Source organism: Chelonia mydas, chromosome 9, assembly GCF_015237465.2.
Source record: "Chelonia mydas isolate rCheMyd1 chromosome 9, rCheMyd1.pri.v2, whole genome shotgun sequence".
NCBI lineage: Eukaryota > Metazoa > Chordata > Testudines > Cheloniidae > Chelonia > Chelonia mydas.
This window is the reverse complement of record NC_057855.1, coordinates 94,567,288-94,589,542: the sequence shown is the minus strand read 5'-3', so window position 1 is coordinate 94,589,542 and position 22,255 is coordinate 94,567,288. Positions and strand designations below refer to the sequence as shown.

Genomic DNA, 22,255 nt, shown 5'->3' with positions numbered 1-22,255 from the left:
GCTGTAGCTTTTTAGGAGACACGCTTAACCCAATATACAGATTTTCTACTCAGTGTATCGGAAACAAAAGGCAGCAAATGATGGGGTTATTTCTGCACAAGTGAACCCATAAGGAAACAAACAGTTTTTATAAACTTTTCTCTTTCTGAAGCACACTTACTTTTCTACAGCTGAACGTTTTTGTGATTTTCCTTGGTAGTTCAAAGCCATTTTTGTTTCCATTCCAGTATAAACCGCAACCCCTACAAAACATTAAAGCATTGCTTGTAATAGTTCCCTTTCTGAGTTGCAAGCCTACCCCTCACTTGTCAGTGAGGCATATTAGCGTTTGCACAGTGCTTTAAGATTCATTATCCACAGACAGAAGTATTACCCAAGTGTTATGCATTTTATTTAAGCAAGGAACCCCCAATGGTATTGAATAATGCTAACACAAGTGCCACAATAAATCTTCTGAATGCTGATGATAGGCATGAACTCCTGAATAGTTTCCCAGAATATAATTTATTTCTGTATAAAGTTTGTTAAATTTAGCAAACACTTTAATCTATCACAATTGCTTGTACAAACTGACTGGGGGGGGGGGGGGTAGTAAGAGAAGGGTAGCTTCATATAAGTGTATATGTGCGAGGGTATTAGTGGAATTGGCAAACAAATTTATTGCAGAACGGATAGTTATTTTGAAAAGGCCCGGGTGAGGGGGAGAAGAGAAGGAGAAGTAAGGAGAAAAGCAAATACAGTACAAGATCCACTCAGAATGTGATATTGACAGTTAGCATCCTGTAAGTCTAACTGCTGTCAAAAGTAAAAGGAAACAAGTACTGGGAAGGGGAGAAAAAGAATCTCTGAAAAATCTAGATCAAATTCAGTACTGGTGTAAGCAGGTGCAAGTCCACTTCACTTCAATGGAGCTACAGCCGTTTATACCTTGGCTCAGTTTTAGTTCCCTGAAGCATAGTGGAACCATTAGCAGTAAGCAGCACGGAGTTTATAAAGGATACATTTTTGCCAGACAGACAAACTTCACTGCTTTTTGGACAGAATTACAGGTGTTAGTGGATGGACAAAAAGTACTGGGTGTACAGCCAATAATTTTCATAAGGGACTTGCAACTTGAGACACTGTAAAGGGGTCCTTACATGGCAGTGCTGAGATGGGCCTCTTTAAAGGTGTCACAAATAGATCTGAATGAATAACTGATTTTTTGATTTCTCTTTTTTTTTTTTGGGGGGGGGGGGTGTTTGGGAGCTGAACTGAAAAAAATCTGCTGTGATTCAAACCCAAACCATTCTTCAGAAATATTTTGTCCATCACAAACTAAAAACAATTCATTTTGAATCAACCAAAACATTCCAGGTCAATTCAAAAGTATTATGTTTTAATTATTTTGAATTTACAAAAACATTTTGGTCAACTCAAAATAGAACTTTTTATGGGGTGGTAGGGGGGCAGATTTTCATTTCGATTTGGCCCTGTTCACACACACACTTTTTTTGAAATTTGAAAAAGAATTCAAAAGTTTGGGAGCCCTGAAAAACAGCATTTTTCAGCAAAAATTCTATTTGCCAAAATAAATAAATAAAAAAAAAGTGCCCAGCTTTAGTTTCAAGATGGGCTCTCAAAAAGCACAAGTAATTTCTGAAGATCCTGGCCAACATATTCAGATTTCAGTTAAACATCTGACACGGCAGCTCATGAAATCTTACTCTCAAAATCAATTCATTAACTTGTGTGTGAGCATGAGATATGTACAGAGCACTGAAAGCAGCACTGTAGATAGGACTTTTCCATCACTAGATGCTCCGATAGACATTTAGATTTGTTTGTTGACTTCATTCAGTTATCCATCAGAACGATCAATAAAAAGCTGTTCACCATAAATCTTCTTTGTATTTTTTAACGTAGAACCCTTCAGCAGCAGGCTTTCGGGACCCAAAGACCTAAACATGGGAAGAGTTATAGTATCAGATTGCTTACAAACAATTTCATTCCACCTTGTGTATATTTTATACCCACAGTTAAAGCTAAAGTTTGTTTTTTTCTCTTAAATAAGGGATTAGTATATTTTGACTGTATTTTTGCCTTCACATCTATATTTACATTTGTGGTTTCTTATCTCTTATCACACAAAGTATTACTAGTATTCAGACTCTCCAATGTCTACCTCATTTTAGAATTCAAGCCAAGATTTTCAAAAATAAGTACCTGATGCTAGTGTCTAAAACCCATACTTAGAGACCCAATAAGTGGACTCATTTTCAAGAGTGCTAAAAATCGATGCTGCTGTAAAATGTTTTACTTATTTTTTTTGCTCCCATGTTGCCCAGTGTGTTCTATAATTTCTTAAAAAGAAAAGGAGTACTTGTGGCACCTTAGAGACTAACCAGTTTATTTGAGCATAAGCTTTCATGAGCTACAGCTTATTTATTCTTATTTCCCTTCACGAGCGCTTGCCATCTCCACTTTTAATCCTAATCGGGTAGCAGAATTTTTAAAGGCGAGAAAAGTTTGTCAGGTTTCAAGCGTCCCTCTAAAGTTCTGCATCGCGGTTAGTATTTGAGACCACCATTTCAACGTAAGAATCTGAGGGGCACATCTGCTGGCACCTCTGCTTGAACAGCGAGAAAAATCACAGGCAGGGTTAGAGGTGGCTATTTGGTTTTCAAAGCCCTCCTGTCACTTTCTGTGCTGTATAGGAGGTCAGATTAGATCAGCACAAAGGTCCTTTATGGCCACAGAATCTATTATTATCTATTATCTTGTAATACTGTCCAAAACTCTTGGGTTAACGGACATGCTTGCTTCCATTTCCATCTGAAATCTATCTTTCACTGCTTCTTGGATTAAAGTTTGACCTTCTTCTCTACTTTAAAATTTGGCCCATTAATTTTGCAGCATTGTTGGTGAATTGGTGCTTTCTCCTGTGACATATGTACAAAGATGTTAGGATGAAACATGCTTTTACAATACACAGCTGGAATAAACAGACTAAGTTAGTCATCTCTAGACCTTCTAGTGTGTCTTTTTCTTTCTGTCTGTTTGTAGAGTGTAACCTTATTAAGGCAGAGACTGTCTGTGTTCAGGCTTTATACAGCTCTGAGCACATGGCTGTACTCACTAAATAAATAGCAATAAGAAAAAATAGTTTTGCAAACTTACGTACATATGTTGCTTTGAAGAAAAAAAAAAAAACATTTTGTGCACAGAAACAGCCTATTTGAGAGACCCACAATCAAAAACCTTCTCCTCAAGAAATCTACATTCTCACCCACCCTCTATTGTGTCCCAGTGATGTAGAAAATTTACTGGTCACCCAAAACACAGGCTGCACCTAATTAAAACCCAAGCTCTTCGGCAAAGTGAAGGCTGGGTTTGCTGGAGAGCAGATGTTGTGAGCACATGCCCAGCACATCACTCTTTGCTTCTTCTGGTTCTGTTTTAGCAAGTCAGCTGGAGTGAAACTGATGGGGGATCCTGCCCTCCAAGAGCTCAGAGAGCAGGGAGCCTGTCAGTTTCATTTATCTGCCAGCTCACAAGGATGATTCCAGCAGAGGTGATAGAGGATGCAGAGGGTTGCACATTTGCTCACGTCCTATAAACTCCCACATCGGCAATCCCAACAAACCCAACATCCTGGGGCATTTGTTGGAGGCTGTCACAGCTGAAGGGCAAGGATTTTTAAGAGGGCCTGCTGCCCTCATAAGAACGGCCCTACTGGGTCAGACCAAAGGTCCATCTAGCCCAGTATCCTGTCTTCTGACAGTGGCCAGTGCCAGGTGCCCCAGAGAGAATGAACAGAACAGGTAATCATCAAGTGATCCCTCATTCGGAATGACTGAAATTTTCTCAAGTCACTAGAACACATAAAACCAAACTGCAAAATGAAAGAAAAAAGGTAGGATAAGGAAGCTCATATTTCAGATCCATTAATCTCCACAACTCCTCTTTGATAAGCAGGACGCTAGGATCTATCAGTAAAGAAAACCACCACCACCTGCAATTAGTAACAATGAGCTAAGTGAACTAACCGGGCTACAGGCTCCTGGTTACTTCTGTAGATGTTAATTCTTCCAACAAATCTGTGATCAAAATATAGAAGAGGACATTTGTTAACTAATGTTTGCTGCATATTTAATTACAAGGAGCCATCACAAACATAAGGAATGTGTCACTACAGGGAGGTGGGAAGAAATGAGCAGGTTAGCAGACATCAGAGTCTTATGCTCTCAGAGAGACGGAGCTTTGGAAAGAACACACATTACGCAGGTCATGATCCAACAAAGTACTTACGCACATGCTGCGCTTTATGCGTGCAAGGAGCCCCATTGACTAGAATGAGGCTGTTCTCTGCACTTTGCTGAATTCGGGCCAGGGCGCCAATGGCTTTCCATCCTTAAAATTGTTCAGGAAGGTAACAAAGACATGTTTCTAAGCAGGCTTACACCCAAGTTTGTAAAGGCATATGGGCTAGTGACACTCTGGTGCCCTTGCACCTCCCAGGGCAGCTGCTTTGCCTAGAAGTCAAATTTCCAGGAAGCTTTGCCGGATGGCTCAGTAAATTCTCCAGGAACATCTACAAGTGTTACCATAAAAAGGCTTTCATTCCTTGTGGACAACATGATGACAACCACTCTTTTGAACTCCAAATGCAGCCTATTCAGCTGGAACGAGAATTCAGTGGCTCCCTTGAACTATGTTAGACGGGTACCAACGGCGCTCTAGTTTGCCCGCTCAAAGGACACCAAGTGATGGACCAATGACAAGGACCAGTTGAGTACCAGGAGTAGTGGCTGTTCCCGTACTTACTTGTAGAGGTCAGATTGAGGCTGCTCACATTCAATTGTGGCAGTAAGGGAGTCGATGTCGTCGTCTGTCCGGAGCCCAATAGTATCTCGCACTGCGTAATGAGTCTAGGCGGAGAGAGCAGCAAGAGTCAGAGTCACACAGACTATTACAGAGTCACACAACTCCACTGAAGCACAAGAACAGAAAAGGTCTTTGCTCAGTGAGTAGTTATAGCTCATTACTTAAAACACTGATGTATAATGAGGCTTGTCTTAAGCGACCACTCAAGTAACCCATCAGTTGTTTAAGGACGGGGCAGGAAGAGAGGGACGGGTTTTCTGATGAAAGGCAGAACAGGTTGGAATTTAATATGCTTAGGAAATACTTTGGACTGGTCTGGTAAGACAGAGGGTTACTTAATAAGGGAGGTCTCTTGTACCTGCCAATAAATTATGAGAAATACTCCTCCTTCAGGGCTGTCCTAAGGCATGCTGAACTCCTCCAACACCTGTTTACTTCAAGAGATAGCTGCAAGAGCTCAACAGGTGTTCAGCTCCTCTAAGGAAATTGCCCAGTTCTGCTTCTGAAGGTAATTAGAAGATAGCTCTGCTGCCAGGGGAGCAGAAACAGTATTGACAGAACCAAGAGCTATTCTTAGCATCAACTGCTGTGCAAGTTCCTTTCTCACATAACTAATTGGAAAGCCTGGGAAGACTCCAATCGCTATTTTAAAGTTCTATTTATAAAAATGACTTAGAGTTCTAAACTTCAGTCAGCAAGATATATTGCCTCAATCGGTCTCCATAAACACATTCACTAAAAAGATTTCTCACTTCTTAGCCTTGCATTCCTCTTCCTGAAACTGATGGCTATAGTTATAGTGCACAAATCATAGGAGGGAATTAACAGCATTTTGAATATCAGCGTCGAATGATTTTATAGTAGAATGTCTGTGTCTTGCGTCAAAAATTTCACACCCCCACAGGACAAGTAAGCCTCAGTTACGCTGTTCTGCCATTTTCCCCACTCTTCTCCCCTGCCCCCCCAAACTCTGAGTTTTCTTCTTTGTTATATCAGCATCCAGGAGACAACCACTGATGACCAAGCAGAAACAATATAAGATGCTTATTGTAGAACCTTAGTGTCACATGTCAAATGCTCAAAGTCAGGGAACGTGTTCCGGTTCTGAAATTAACTTAGCCATGTTGCACATCCTTTTATATTTTATGGCATACATTTAAACCTGCTTTAATACAGGAAGGCTTACTTTAGGGTTGTGGCACTTGAAAGCTCCACTCCTTTTTGCTAACCTATCCATTGAGGTTGGAGACCCAGCGCTACTTGGCTTGTGAAGTTCGTAAGATGTACAGGAGAAAGGCTCACTACTACAGAGTTGGTGAACTCTATACAAGCAACAATATTTCAACACAGAGATCAGCTTCCATGCATACATTTCTACATTACCTAATGGCTATCAATATAGATATTAGCCATGGACCTGATCCAACACCCTCTCAATGAATGAAGATACATACGCCCACTGATTTCAGTGGGAGTTGGAAGGAATTCTACACCACTAACATTCTTCCACACTTAGTACTACAGCTACCAATGTTAGTACAAATTACTCCTGTGCATGAGTGAAACCAAGTTTTCATATCCTTAGAGGGGGGTTTCAACTGGGGGCGGGGGGGACAGGGAGAAAGGTAGAGGGAATAAATTAGAGAAAGAATTCATCCTCAGTGAGGCCTACCCAACTGATACAATTTCAAATCTCAGAGTTCAGCCCTTTTGACTCATGAATATGCAAAAATACATCTTAAAATTTTCTGCCAATGGGAACAGAGTATATTTTAAATGACTAGACGGCTTTTTCTGCAAAGCAATCCGGAACAATTCACCTATGATTTGATATCAAGCATGAGGAATTTCAGTCACAAAAAGGGGAGAACTATACATAAGTGCAGAGAGAGTGAAAGCACAGAGTTATAGAGTGAAAGCCCTGATAAAATCTCAATTGCAAAGGTCACTACAGGTGACTGCTATAATAACCAGCTGAAACTGCAGTGATCTATTTACTAATTCATTAGATCTTTCTACATGGGTACAGAAGATGAAAGTGGTAATCTTCTTTAGCAGGATAAATGATACAGCATGCAGATATATCTGTCAAGACCAACACAGTTTGGAACAGTGCCATTAGGAATAGTTACTTAAAACACACAGACCCCAAAAAATCAAAAAAATCCATAGAGCACTTCAGCATTGAGTAACTGGATGAGAGAGGTTCGGAAATGGAAGCTAAACACAACCAATTCACAATCAGAATGTGTGATCCCAAAGCGTTCTCAAACTGAACTGGCAGACACACAGGCTGACTTCAATTGCAACTAAAACAAAAAAATCTGAGCACAGAGGAGCCACTGCAGTGCATTAACTCTGCACTCTAGACTACTGCCTGAAGTGTTTTCATTCTTGTTACCTTGAAATTCGACTCGCCATCCAGACTTGCCGTCGTGACGTAACAGATCCCATCGTCATTACTCGATGCCAAGAATATCAGATCACAGGGGAAGGTTTCGTCTGCTTTCACTTCTACAATGTCTCCAACCTGGAAAGAATGCAACTGTGTTTTTTTAATGATTCATTTAATCAAGCCCTGAAGGAGATGACTGCGGTTTAATCGGTTTATCTTGTTTTATCCAAGTCTAAAAGAAAGGAAAGATCCTCTCCGATCATGGGAATTTGAAGAGCTTTTTAAGCTTACCATGAAAAAAGTACTGCAATTGTGCAACTGTCCCAGATGATTTGCCATCCACATGCTAGAACTGTTGCTCAAAGCTAATCATCAATACTGCATAATGCTAGCAATATACTACCTGCCTGTCTTATTCTGTCTTACAATGTTTCCATATTTAACAACTTTCACTCACTTCAGTAGGACCTCTGTGGAGTGATGGTTTGCAGGACAATAGAATTTGAAGTTTGAGGGCCCTTGGAAGGGGTTTAACAAAGCTATGAAATTATTTCAATATAGAGCAGAAATATTTAGTAATGTAGTCTGACTACAGATCTTGGCTTTTCTCCTTTAATTATCCGACAGTACACTTGATGATTACCCACCACAGCCCTTGTTCATATATAGAGCTCACACACATACCCTTCGACTAGACTTTCAAGTGGAAAGCTTTTTCTTTGGTTACGACTATTCTGTAGCAGCTGATGCATATACTACATTTCCTCCATACCTAGCTTTGGAAAATACTCGTTACTGGATGGAGAGGACACTGCATCTGCTGTGAGGAGATGGAGCAGAGTGAACTTTTCTTTACACTTGAGATAGTACCCAAATAAGTAGCATTTTTTAAACGTATATTTTCTTGATTTTTCTTCCTTTCATTTGTTGCTGAGGGACCCTGAGCCCCGCGCTTGACAATGTGTAACAGAACCCTCTGCTCAAAGACCTCACACCTCCCTCCGCCCCAAGAGGAAAACACAAGTCTGACCTTAAGAGCCCCTCAATGACAACTGGCAAAGGGGTCACTGGGCTGTCACGGTAACTCTTGACAGGCCTGACAAACTCACTACACCTAGCATCCTGTTTTCACAGTATTTCTCCATAAAGAATGTCATATGAGATCTTCAATGAAAGCCAGGCTCATAGTGGTCATTAACACTGAGGTGAAATGTCTGTACAAATGCCATGGAAGAAGTTATGTATACACAGACTGAAAATACATTTCTAAAAATGTCTGAATCAAGACGGGGTTGATAAACAGGATTCTGCCAAACAAAGGACGTATTATCACCTGTCTCCCTTGGTCCACATGTAAATTAAGCATTGTAAAGCAACAGAATGGAGGCTCCATTTGCATACGAAGTCAGTATACCAAGGAATAAACCCCCCGGGGGTCATTCTGACATGGGTGACCAACAATGAATTTTGGGGATATAAAGGGAAAGGCAAAAGGAAACCTCTTTATCCTGTACCTAAGGAAGTGCAATTACATTCATGAAAATGAGATCCCAACCTGCCCTGGCTGGAAGCACTGTAAAGGACCTTTGGGTGAGAAAAGATTGCTTTTAGACTGGTGGTTAAATTAAGTTTAATCTCTAGAAAGCATGTATTGATTTTGTTTCATATGTAATCCATTATCCTTGCTCACCATCTCTTAAATCTTAGCCTTTGATAATAAACTTAGGCTTGTTTTCACTATACATATATCTTAGTAGTTAATCCTCCATGGAACCAAACAAGCTGGTGTGTATTCTGTTCCTCTGGGGATAGCTTACTTGGTATTACTGTGGCTTTGTCTACACTGGCAACTGAACAACAAAACTTTTGTCTTTCAGAGGTGTTAAAAAAAACCAAAACCACACACCTCCCAAAAGACAAAGGGGGTGGGGTGGGGAGTATTTTGTCAGCAGGAGAGCAGACAAACAGCGGCTACACTGCGTGACTTTTAGCGGCATGGCTGTAGCGACAAAGCTGTGTAGTGCAGATATAGCCTGTGAGTGTTCAGTAGAGAAGGGATGGAACGCTACAGGGAGACATTTCAAAGGGGCCTGGGGACTCAGGTACACCTACTGGTAATCTGCAAGGCAACGCAAGGGCTGCCATAGCCCAGAGGAGAGAGGCTGAAGAGCTGGTGGCATCAGGGAGCTGCCACAAGAAAGACTCCCTCTTGCTGGAGGCTGGGGATAACAAGGTGACTCAGTCCTGGGCACCCCAAGAACTGTACCAACAAGCCACTAGCAAGTACTTGTTCTTCCAAACAATTCTATCCCAATATTAGAGCACCAAGGATAAATCTCCACCACAGATTAAACGAACCATCCCAGCTCTGTAAATTGAACTTGTTAGCTAGGGCCCCTTTCTAAGCACTCAGGGTCATTCTCTCCCAGGCACTCTGGTCCAGCTCTGCCCTCCGACAAACAAAACTCCCTCTGATTTCAACCGGCGTGGCACACCTGTATCCAAGTGCAGGACTTGGCCTGAGAGGTCAGCCCAACTCAGCAGGAACGCAGACTAGAGCAACAGACACCTCCTTACAATTTCACATAAAAATGGATAAAGAAAGTAGCCATCTAGCATTCTACAGTGAGAGGTGATAAATCAGCTAAATCTCTGCTAGCAGACATCTTCCCAGACGTCCTTGGGAAGCTAGGGATAAAGGAAGGACTGCCTGTTCCAGCCACAAATGAAAAATTATCAGAGATAAGTTACTCATCAGCCCCACCAGTGAAGTGCATGCATGGCAGCCTTTCAAGGAAGTGATCAGACAAAAGCCAAGCAAGCACCTGGTTATTAACTTGAATGGCTCGTAAGGTTTCCAGTCTGAAAACATAGTGAGGTTTAGGGAAGAGGATGGAAAGGAAAAAAGTAACAACTGCAGAATTAGGCCCTTAGCATAGTCAAGTATTCAGCCATCGCGTCAGATTCTGCTACCACATCAATGGGAGTTTTCCCCAATGTCTCACAGGTGCATCTCTCTCTCTATTAATGGTTACCTTGATTTTTTCGCTGTGTTTTTTCACTTGCTTTGCATTTTCAACAATGAAGACGCTGCTTTTATTTACTTCCTTGTCAGCTCTGTGTCTCAGCCAGTCCTCATAGCCCTAGACACACCAATATACAGGTAACACAATCAAGCCCAAGTGGTGAAGTAAATAAATAAATAAAGTTGTAAGAGAGAGGGAGATAAAAAAGTAAGTTAAATTGTCATCGGAGCGCCTTTATGCATGCCAGAACATCGACCAGAATAGCTCTGTTTGAACCAAGTTAACTTTTAAAAACTTCAGCTATACATTTGACAGATTCAGATCAGACTAAAACACCACATACAAAACTAATCTACAGGCACTGCATGCAAGGAACATCTAAATTGCTGTGACATATTTCTATTATTCTCAAGACTGCCAAGAATATGCTGATAATGTGAATAATATGCTTAGTGCCCCGTTATTCTCACTTTTCCAGTCTAACACTGGAAAAGACTTTCTCTCTCTTCAGTCTCACCTAAAGAATACAAAAGCCAGATTCGGATTTTACTCTAGAACTCCCTTCCGCTCCTCAACTGATTCCCTTTACAAAAGTATCAAATAATGCAATTTTAAAAGGGGTGTGTAGGGTTAATTTTTTTTTTAATATTACTCAATGAAAGAGGTCTACAAATGTTCAGGACCAGATATTGTTTGAGTGGAACTATTCCAGTTTTTCTATTGACGTCAGAGTAGAAAAGAATCTGGATTTACATCATGCTTCCGTAACCTCCAAATCAGGCCCAAAGTACATTTTAAAAGAGGAAGAACTAAAATTGTAGGAGTGCAGTGAACGTAGAGGCAACCATCAACAGCAAGAGCTCACAACATGACTTTAAATAAATAAATACACAGACACACACACGCACAGAGAAACAGACTACAAAAGCCATACTGAAAATGCGAAAATGCAATCATAAATCTACAAAAATTGGACAGAGAACTTAGGTTCGGCACAATATCCAAACTTACTTTTTGATTTCTAATTTTAAGTTAAATAGATTTCACCTTGGTTGTGTTTCTCTAACCTTGGCCCTCTACTATTTCAAATATATGTAGAGTCAAGTCTATATGTCATTATATGCCAAATCTCTCTCATTCATTCTGCCATGAACACACTTAAAAACCCAAAGCAAACACACACACAACTGTAGCAATTTGGTGCTCACCCCCATTCCCTCATGAATCGAAAACATTACCTGTTTGATAGCTGTAACAATAATCACAAAGAAAAGCGGAAGTCCACTGGTTATTGGGCTGGTTGGTGTATCTACTATGACCTACAGAGAAAAATAAATAAACTGGTGTTATAATTTTTTGAGGGAGTCACTATCAAATGCTATCGTTAGATGATTCATTCAACACACTCTGTATTAAGTAACACAAGCCCCAAATATGAGCATGCTCAGGAGGAGTGGGCACTTGGAGTGTATGGGGGAGATTTACATAAGCACCTTAAGAATTGAGGTCTACAAATCCCACTGAAAGTCAATGGAAAGCCTCCTAAGTGACTATGAAGTTTTGATCCAAAGCAGACTGAAGCAGTTGGACGAGTTTCTGTATCAAACTGGGCCTAGAGAACGCTGTCTGAAAGCTTCTCAGTCACGCACCTTTGTGGTGGGCCTAAGCAAGGGGCATTATGGGTTCAAACCAGAAAGTTTCCATGCACCTGCCTGCCCACACACCATATAATCTGCACCAAACATGGTCAGTCTCGGCCTGAAGATCTAACAGCAGGGCCAGCACTGCATACCTTTTTTAACAACCACACCATGGACCATTCTCTAGTACCATCAATAGAACCCAGACTGTAATTGTCAGAATGAACTAAGATGCATTTTCCTTGCTCCTCCTATTGTGATGGTGTCTAACTGGCCTGTTCACAAAATCCAATCATCTGCAAGGGGAGGCGCGGCTTCGAGGGACTTCTACATGCATGGACAGGGCACGTGGACAGAGTGCCACTGACTCTTTCCCCACAGGGAAGGGCACGTGCACAGAGGATCCACTGGTTGGCTCCTTTAACAAGAGGGGAGGGAAGGAGCAGGAGGGTCAGGCATGGAGTGGGAATGGCAAAGCGAGGCAGGTCAATATGCCCACAGCGGGGAGCAGAACCCAGCCAGCCCTGTGAAGTGGCCAGCTGCGGGGGAGTGGGGCATAACGGAACCAGATCACTGTTCCGGCTCCACTACACCACTGTCTCCAACCCACAGCTCCTTTCAAAGGATGGGATGTGGATTCAGAAGCAGCAGTCAAGCCTTACAGGAGGGCTGGGTAGGCCACATTAATTTGATTTTTTGTGGGACAGAGCTATACTTGGGGGTCAGAGTTGAATTTTGGAGGGAGTGGCAGGGTGTGATTTATTGAGGGGGAGAGTGAAACGTGCATGGATTTGGGTGTGAAGCACAGGAGTTTCTCATTCAGGCTTAGTGCATGCATAATGGCTGGGTCATCTGTGGGGACTAAATCCAGGACCTCTGGCTCTAAATGCATAAAAGCTGCTAATGTTAGATCCACAAGACCAGGTCAATTAATTCAGATGCAGTAGAAGAGACTCTAACCTATACCTGGCCCAGCCACCGCATTCACAGAATCGCTATAGATCTTCTGACTCTATGAGCTTCCTAGAAAGAGACTGCATGAAGGTTCGAAAAGCTGTGTAAGGACAGGAAGAGGAGAGAGCAATTGGTTTGAGATCAACAGAGTTTGGCAGGGTTGCACCTCTCTTTTCTGCCCTGTGATAGCTTATGTGATGCAAAGAGCAACACGAAAGGAAGCTGCAGGAGTTATGTGGAATAAAGAAGAACTTCACAATCTTGACTTTGCAGATGACAGTTTTCTGTTGGACACAGAGGGCAATGGCATGAAAAAGTCCTCTATGTCAAACATAAGACCACCAAAGTAGGAGCAGGAATCAGCCGAAAGAAAACCAAGGCCAGGATGATCTCTGAAAGAGGAGTCGTCAGCGACGGTTCATATGTGACTGACAGTGCAGAATACGGTGTGGTTTATGAGTATGTCTATCTTGGAAGCACAATCAGTGCTGACAGCCACCTCCACTATGAGGTAGAAGCAAAAACTGGGAAGGGAAGTGGAGCTTTTTGGAGACTGGCAAATATTTGGAAAAATAAGGAGATTCACACAAGAACCAAGATAAAACTATACACTGTCATTGTGAGAGCCACATTCTTATATGTTTCTAAATACTAGAAGCCCAAAACAGGCAACTTAACACATTCGACCAGATATCCTTGTGGGGAATACCTGGGGTCTGTTGGTGGAATAAAGTATCTAACAATGCGTTACAGAGGACTGGCCAACAGACTGTAGAGACAATGATTTGAGAAAGAAGGCTGACGTGGTTTGGGCATGTTGTGAGGATGTCAAAAAATTATATTCCTAGACAAGCCCTTGATGGAAAAGAGGAAGGCAACAGATGACATCTTAAAAAAAAAAAAAAAAAAACATTGAGAAAGATGTCCCTTTCCTGGAAACAGTGGAGCAAGAAACATGGCACTAGACAGATGGAGGAGGAAACCCTCACGTGTTCACAAGGCACGAGAGGACAGAGCACCACGCCGTGTTAATTTGGGTTACACTTGGATGAGTGGATTTCTCGGACTCTAGAAATGGAGTGCAAAGTAGTGATATCCCCCCACCAGAATGCTGGAGGTCCGAAGCTTCTTTCTTATTGTCAAAACAGCTGCTATAGAAGATTAAGAGACAAAGTACTGGACGAGGAAGGGGGAAGCAGGAAAACACAAAATATAGAAAATACAGTTTAAAAAAAAGAAAAAACAGCGACAGAGAGGTAGTTATTCTGGCTCTCCTCAGCCAGTGAAGATGGAGACAGTCCAGCACCTAAGAAACACGTTTCAGAGAGAAGACAGTGCTGGGCACAGCAGTTATTTGCTCTTAGAGCTGGGAGTCACCGCTACAGTCCCAGAGACAGAGCCAGGCCCTGGAAGGTTATCACTGGCCCTCCAAGATAAAGGCTAAATTTACATTAAACCAGTTTTTCTGATAAAATAAATCCCTGGACAGAAGCATAAGCTCAGAACGTGACCCTGAACTGGCACAAAAGGAACATCACATTTTACCTTCCGAGGCCTGCAAATCAGACTGAATCATGAAAAGAATGATTTAAACATGGCACAAAATCCAGAACTTGTCTTCACTGCAGTGTTAGCTCAAGTAACCTACCCTTGAGTTAATGCCTCTCAAGTTAGCTAGATGGGTGTGGTTTTGGTAAATGTGAAATAACACAAAATTCACCCCTCAGCAGCAGCTGGCCAGGCTTGGCTCTCCTCTCCGGGCAGTGCGACTTGGAGCACTGACTTGCAGCACTGCTCAGGCTAGCCCAGGCTCCCTGCTGTCATGACTGGAGTGGGGAGCTGAGCCGAGCCAGCCCCGTGGGACAGGAGCCACAGGAGTTGTCGCTGTGGGGTGGGCTCTCTCTGCATCCCCTCCCAGGGCCTCCTTCCTCCCAAGGGGCAGGGACAGAACCCTCCTCCCCCACCCAGGGCTACCCATCAGGTCACAATACCCAGCGTGGGAAGCTGAGCCCAGCCAGCCCCGCAAGACAGGGGCTAGCACTGCAGGGTGAGGGTGGGGTGGGGCTCACTCTGTGGAAGGGGGAATATATAAATGGAGATGGGGAGGGGTCCCTGGGACTAATGGTTTTCAGGGCTAATGGGGACTGGAGGGGGTGAGGTTCAGTAGGAGAGAGGGAACAATAAGAGGGCATGGGAGAGTTGGAAAAGGAAGAAGTCAGGGTTGGGAAGAGCCATGATGTCCCACGGGGTTTGTGGCACTGAATGGGGATGGAGATGGGAGGGTTATCTGGGGGCTGAAGTACTGGGTAAATTTCAAGGGGCAGGCGACCATAAGAAGCTGTCCAGGGCATTTGGGGGTGGCTAAAGGGGCTGGGGAGTTTGCACCTGCACAGATGTATTTATAATGTGAGTGGTTCAACACCTTGTGGAAAGTCACTGACATAGGTTTGGACTCAGATACCAGAATGCTAGTTTATCCAATACCATTATTTGTGGCTCATGTACCCTGTGGTTAGTGTAGGCCAGGGGTTGTGTAGGCCAGTAGTGAACAGGCAGACCACGGGCCAAATCCGGACAGCCAAACACTTTTGAACAGACCACAAAATCTTATTATTTTTGTATTATTTTCTCTGGAGCCTGGAGCCTGACTATACCTTGACCAAGAAATCGAGACCTTGACAAAAAATAATTGACTATTCCTGATGTAGACTGTGACAGGTTTGTTTTTTTTTTTCCAGAGGATACATTGATTGTAAGACAACAAACCACGGAAAGAGAATCTATAGAGAACTCTTTTAGGTCAGCTTTTAATTCCTAAAACCTTTCAATACCACCCAATAAAATCATGTAGTATACACAAATTGGGATTTTTACACTGTGTTTATTTGCACATGGTCATTTGAGGTATTTTATTCATGTAAACGTAATAAAAAGAAATTCATTTTGTCCATGAAAAACAAGAAATTCCCAAAAAATAAAATGAAAAATGATTGAAGAATAAAAAGAGCGTCAGAAGGCTCTAAAAGTGAGAGCAGCCGCACTGCAAAACGTTACGGTGGCACACAGCAATCGGATTAGCAGCACAGAGGAGCTGTTTCCCGGCTGCATTATTAGCTTGAGTGTCAGCAGTACTTGAGCTATAACCCACACCTCCGGGTGGATCAGCTACGTGGAGTATAAAACACCACTTAACTTGTGGGTGTGGATGGGAGTCGGGTATGGGGCAACACTCAGCGTACCTCGAGCTGACACTGCAGGGAAGACAAGCCCGTAGCAAGGAAAGCACATAGCAGGGCAGCTTTGAGACCTTAATTAAACAGTAGGGGGACCCCAGAGAATGGGAACTGTCCATTTCTATTGACCTTATCATGATTCAGCCCAGTTTTTAGGGTATAGGAAGTGTGTGGTCATTGAAACAGGCTTATAACTAGGAGAAATTATAACTAGGAGAAATTAAAGGAATCAGAAAAACTAAAACCACAGCAACACTACGATTTGGCATTCAGCATTGGTTACATATTCTATGCAGAGCTGTTTACAGAATAGCCGGATTGGTTTATATGCACTGCTGCTGGTGGTGTGATGGGGGCATAATCAGACAGCCGAACGGATGCTGCATTGGGGAAGTGAGTTTGGAGTTCAGACCAAACGAGTTCTAGAATGAGAGACAGAAATAACTCTGAGCATGCTGTACAGGTCCCTAGCTGTCAGAGACCATAATCATCAGTACAGCTCCCCCAGAGAGCACCTTAAAATGCCAGGGGGCTGAGGGGAAGCATACTTGGGCAGACCGCTGCATTGCGGGCACAGAGGACCCAAACTGGCATACACTACATGAGTCATCCTATTTCAGGGATCCCGCTGATTGTGGTGGGTGGTGAGGCAGGAATAGGGATGGAGGCAGATGTACTGGGTAATAGAGGAGAGGGAAAGCACAAGGAAAGTTTACCAGAAATGCCTTGTATTCATATAAACAAAAAGCCTCTGTTTTGCTACATCTATTGGTGTTTCACTGGAGCTCTCATGAACAATAGAATCTGTATTTGTTGTTTTCAGTTCTTTGTAAAAAGCTACGTTATGCACAAAATGTTTCTTATCTGTCCCTAGGAAGCTGTTTTGAGACAGTCAGCACATATTAATCCCTGGAAATGGCCTTAAACTGTGATTTTTGCACTCTCTATGCAAAAACACCACTAACAGAGACAGAAATGGTCCCGTTTGTAAGAAACCAAATTCACACGACATCATCGTACAAGGAAAGCAATGATGACACCGGGCCATCTGAACGTAGCTAAAGTATTTACATTTACCAGTGGTAAATCCTAGACGGCTAGGGACTTTCAGAGACGGCAGTTGCGTGTTTGGATGCACACAGGGCCAGTTAGGCATCTAAGGTATGTCTGTGCAGCAAAAGCTGTGTATGGACTAACCCACTTAATTAGCTTGAATCCGGCTAGCCCAGTAACAATCGTAGTGAAGATAACCCAGTGTGGGCTAGTGAGCCCAGTGTGTACCTAGGGCCGGTGACAGGATTGTACTACCTAGGCTTTAGTCAATGGTGTGCTGTCTTCACCACTTTTGTTACCTGCACTAGCTGGATTCAAGTAGCTCAGGTAGGCAAGCCTGAGCATAGCTTTTACGGTGTAGACATACCCTAAATGACCATATTTATGAAACAGGTCATCCCCCTATCGCAGAGAGTTAATTTTCAAGGTCTGCCTGCCTGCCCCCAAGCACAACGGTACAGTTGTTTTTAGTAAAACTGAGGCCCTGTGAGGTAAAGCTTTGAGCACATATAAACATATCGTGCCTTCTGCTATTTCCACAGCCACCGACCGTAGAACCTCAGAGTCACAAACACCTTGGGCAGGGAGGTTGTTTGCAACTCAGAAATGTTCGTAACTCTGAACAAAACATTATGGTTGTTCTTTCAAAAAAGTTTACCACTGACCATTGACTTAATACAGCTTTGAAACTTTACTATGCCGAAGATAAATGCTCCTTTCCCTTTATTTGTTTAGTAGTTTACACTGAACACATCACTGTGCTGTATTTGCTTCTTTCTTGTCTCTACTGCTGCCTGTTTGCGTACTTCTGGTTCCAAATGAGGGGTGTGGTTGACTGGTCAGTTCGTAACTCTGAGGCTCTACTGTGCCAAGAGCTTGCCATGATGCATAAGTGAGACTATTTTGGTTATATTTTTTTCATATAGATCAGGGATGGGCAAACTTTTTGGCCCGAGGGCCACATCTGGGAATAGAAATTGTATGGCAGGCCATGAATGCTCCAAAATTGGGGTTGGGATCCAGGAGAAGGCCAATGGGAGCTGCGCGGGCGGGAGTTAGGGTGGGGGCAGTGTGCAGAGTGGAGCCTGCTGGCTGCCCCTACACATAGGAGCTGAAGGGGGGCCATGTTGCTGCTTCCGGGAGCCATGTAGAATGGCCCCTGACCCTGCTCCCCAGCTGGAGCGTTGCAAGCCGCAGACCCCGCTCCCCAGCGGAGCTCGAGGGTCGGATTAAAACAGCTGGTGGGCCGGATCTGGCCCACACCCCGTAGTTTGTCCACCGCTGATACAGCTATTTCATAGGGGAATTTCCATATTATTACCATATTCCATATACATCCCCTGTAGTACAGTCTTCCCTTTTGTGAAACCCACAGGCAAACTTTTGAGACAAACACAGCAAAATAAAGATAGAAACAACTTCAGAATAAGCTTAACCTAAGACACTTGCCTTATAACTAGGATCCAGCAAGCAGCTCAACCTGCATCTGTATTTAGAACAGGACTTCAGCAGCATAGTCTGACTTCATTTTAAAGTAACTGAGTCCTGCTAGTATATGAAGGTTTTTGTTCATCTGTTGTTTCTACCCAACTGAATTCCACAGTTCAGGAAGCACCAGACCATTCTCTTAGTCACTCAAAAGTATTTTCCAGTTCCTAAGCTGCCTGTCTCCTTCATTTCCCCATGTTGTTAAAAAGGTGCTGACTATACTTCTCCAAACTCAGCTTTATTTGCACGAGTTAATTTGCTTCAGAGGAGCAATTGTCTAGATAATGGTTGCAGTAGATGAATCCAGGGAATGCCTTATTAATCAATCAAGCAACCAACTAAAAAGGTATTTTCATGAACGTATATTTCATGTGTGTTTTCAAGCAAAGAAACATTCCTTCCCCAACATGGACTTGACCCTGAGCCACTGAAGTCAAAGGACTTTTGGACACAAGGCCTCAGTGGGAGCATGATCAACCCCAACACAGGACTGAATTCAACATATAATTCCTCTGCACGCCTCACTCAAGAGTCTGCTGAACCCTTCACTTATAAGGGAGCACTTAGGGCAATTCCATTCATTTAAAGGATCAAGGGTCTACCTTGAGAAATGCCATTTATGGCTGAAATGTTGGTGTCGATCAAGTTAACGTATGTTTTAATGAATGGAATTGCCCTAAGTGCTTATTAAAGATAAGTGAAATCTTCAGAAATTCCAGAAAGAAAAGTGCCTGGCAGCTGTCTGTTAGTGACCTTTATTAACAGTATCACGTGTGTTTTTGATCTCTAATTCAATATGTGGGTCGTTTTCTTACTTTAAAACACGGTCACAGTATTTGGAATAAAAACAGAAAACAAGAAAAATGCTCTTTAATCCATCTGCATACAATCAATTTCATAGATAGATCCCTTGGTCTATGTCTAAAATGGGTATGCAACTGAACTGCCAGGAAATATGTCAACGTCACCCAGCTAGGCGACTAGGTACACTAACAAATTCAGTTATTTCAGTCTCCCCAAACCCCATTAAAAGGGGCAGAAGATAAGATGTAATACTGTGACTTCAGACTCTCAGGTATGCTGGTGGGACATCCTGACTTCGGCACATTACTCTGGTACATATGCAGGCCAAGTTCACTTCTGACAAACAGGAGTGGTGCCAATGAAATCCAATGGAGATGAATCAGCTAACCCCAGAAGTGAGTTTGTCCCTTTGTGTAAAACAGGCAACATTATGCACAGCCCCCAGGAATTATGTTGGGATCACCTATTTCTGCAGCAGTCACTGAAATCGTTATGGCTGAAGTGGAGCATTATGCTTCATAACAATTCACAGGGCATCCAGTTTTTTTAAACTGTAGCATAGCCAGATGCTTAAAAACCAGACGCTAAACGACCAAGGGGAGATAGCAAACAGGGGGCAGCAAACATAGGAGTTTTGAGACAGAGTTTGTAAGAGGAAGAAAGAATAAAATCGCCCTGGTTTGAAAAGGCCCCATTGCGGGCGCCAACAGTGCTCCTGGCTTCTCCACCTGCACCTGTGTCTAGACAAAGAACCCGCCTATACCTAGGTCCTAGTGTGGGTTTGCAGAGACTGTGGCCTGCACTTCCCCAACATAGAAAGCCAGGTTAGGGAGACCACCCAGGGTGAGAGGTGCCTACTCAGGAGGCAGGTAGGAGACCTACAGGAGGAGGGGACTAGGCTGAGGAGCGTCCATTCACACAAGGAATTCATTGAAAATATGCCTATGGAGACCTCCCAGATGGAGGGAGCAATCCAGCTGGAGAGGACTGCAGTAGTACCATCAGGGGAGGACGAAATGGCTCCTTCACAAGGAGGAAGCTGGCTGCTGGCTACTTCTGGCAGCAGGCGGTGCTCCACCCCTGCTCCCAACCCACTGTCCATAGAGATAAAAAAAGTGATGCTGCCCTGGCAACAAGGGATGAGGAATTTCCCCCAAGGCTGGGAGGATCATGGCCACCAATCCTAAGAGGAAGAGGGGGACAGAGGTGTCCATCTGCTGGCCTGACCTGGCACCCCGGGAGGTGTGCTGCCTATCTGAGACATTACGGAAGGATTACTGAGCAACATCTGGCCCTCTGACTTCTACCCATGCTGCTCATCCAAGTGGTATGATCCTGAGCAAATCGGAAGTAACTACAGGACACTGGGAGGGAGTTGGGGATGCAGGTGGTGTCACCTTCCAGTCACAGGTAGGGGCTCAGACAAAGAAAGACACATCCTGGTGGTTAATGCCTGGCTGTGCAGAGGGTGTCACCGGGAGGATTTTGGCTTCTGTTCCGAAAAGGACTGCTGAGAAGAGTCCACCGATCAAGGAAGGGGAAGAGGAAGAGGAAGAGTATCTTCGGATACAGCCTGGCTAACCTAGTCAACTAGGTTTGATGTGGGCAGGAGAGAAAAGCCCACAGGTAGTCCAGAACATGGAGACCTGGGTGAAGGGTCAAAATACTGGAGGGGGTCTGGAGGTGGGGGGAGGAAAACATGGGCAATCACAGCAGGGGCAAAGGAGAGACGAGAGAGTACATATGGGAAATCTAAAGAACATCTTAAATGTCTGTAGATTAATGCAAGTAGAGGGGGAATAAAGAGAAAGAGCTAGAAATAAGAAGGAATAATCACAATTATGACGTAACTGGCATCACAGAGACTTGGTGGGATAATTCCCATGACTGGAATACTGGTACAGAGGGGAACAGCTTCTTCAGGAAGGACAAGCAGGGGGGGAAAAAAAGGAGGAATAGCAAAGATGTATACAGGAGCACTGAGGTTGAGACAGAAGTGGAAAGCAGACCTGTTGAAAGTCTCTGGGTAAGGATAAAAGGGATAAAAAAGAAGGGTGATGTCATGGTAGGGGTCTATTATAGACCCCCTAACCAGGAGGAAGAGGTGGAAGGATCTTTTTGTAAACAACTAATCAAATCATTGAGAGCACAGTACTTGGTGGCGATGGGAGGACGTCAACTATCCAGACGTCTGTTGGGAAAATAATACAGCAGGGCACAGATAATCCCACAAATTCTTCGAATACATTGGAGACAACTTTTTATTACAGAAGGTGGAGAAAGCGACTAGGGGAGAGGTTGTTCTAGACTTGATTCTGACAAATAGGGAACTTGGGTTGGGAATTTGAAGGTGAAAGTGATCATGAAACGACAGCGTTCATGATTCTAAAGAATGGTAGGAGAGAAAACAGCAGAATAAAGACAATGGACTTCAGCAAACTCAGAGAGCTGGTAGGTAAGATCCTGTGGGAAGCAACTCCAAGGGAAAAAAAAGTTCAGGCAAGATGGCTATTTTTAAAGAGACATTATTAAAAGCACAAGCGCCAACAATCCCAGTGTGTAGGAAAGATAGGAAGAATAGTAAGAAACCACCCTGCACTAACCAGGAGATCTTCAATGACCTGAAATTCAAAAAACAGTCATACAAAAAGTGGAAACTGGGTCAAAGGATGACATGTATATGTACTATATATAATAGAACCACCACCACAAGCATGTAGGGATAAAACCACGGCAAAAAATGAGATTAAACTAACTGGGGACATAAAGGGTAACAAGAAAACACTTTACAAATGC

The 22,255-nt window shown here is 43.2% G+C and overlaps 1 protein-coding gene across 5 annotated transcripts in view; it reads right to left on the bottom strand.

Annotated features, from left to right (window-relative positions):
* ATP11C (ATPase phospholipid transporting 11C) overlaps window positions 1-22,255 on the bottom strand; it is a 119,089-nt gene that overhangs the window by 44,193 nt on the left and 52,641 nt on the right. For all 5 annotated transcript variants that reach the window (XM_037908068.2, XM_043521775.1, XM_043521777.1 and 2 more), the window contains exons 4-10: window positions 11,526-11,606; window positions 10,297-10,404; window positions 7,268-7,396; window positions 4,807-4,910; window positions 4,029-4,079; window positions 1,876-1,940; window positions 161-242 (exon numbers count right to left, since the gene is read on the bottom strand). In XM_037908068.2, the coding sequence (XP_037763996.1) occupies window positions 161-242; window positions 1,876-1,940; window positions 4,029-4,079; window positions 4,807-4,910; window positions 7,268-7,396; window positions 10,297-10,404; window positions 11,526-11,606 (620 nt within the window). The remainder of the gene's footprint in view (window positions 1-160; window positions 243-1,875; window positions 1,941-4,028; window positions 4,080-4,806; window positions 4,911-7,267; window positions 7,397-10,296; window positions 10,405-11,525; window positions 11,607-22,255) is intronic.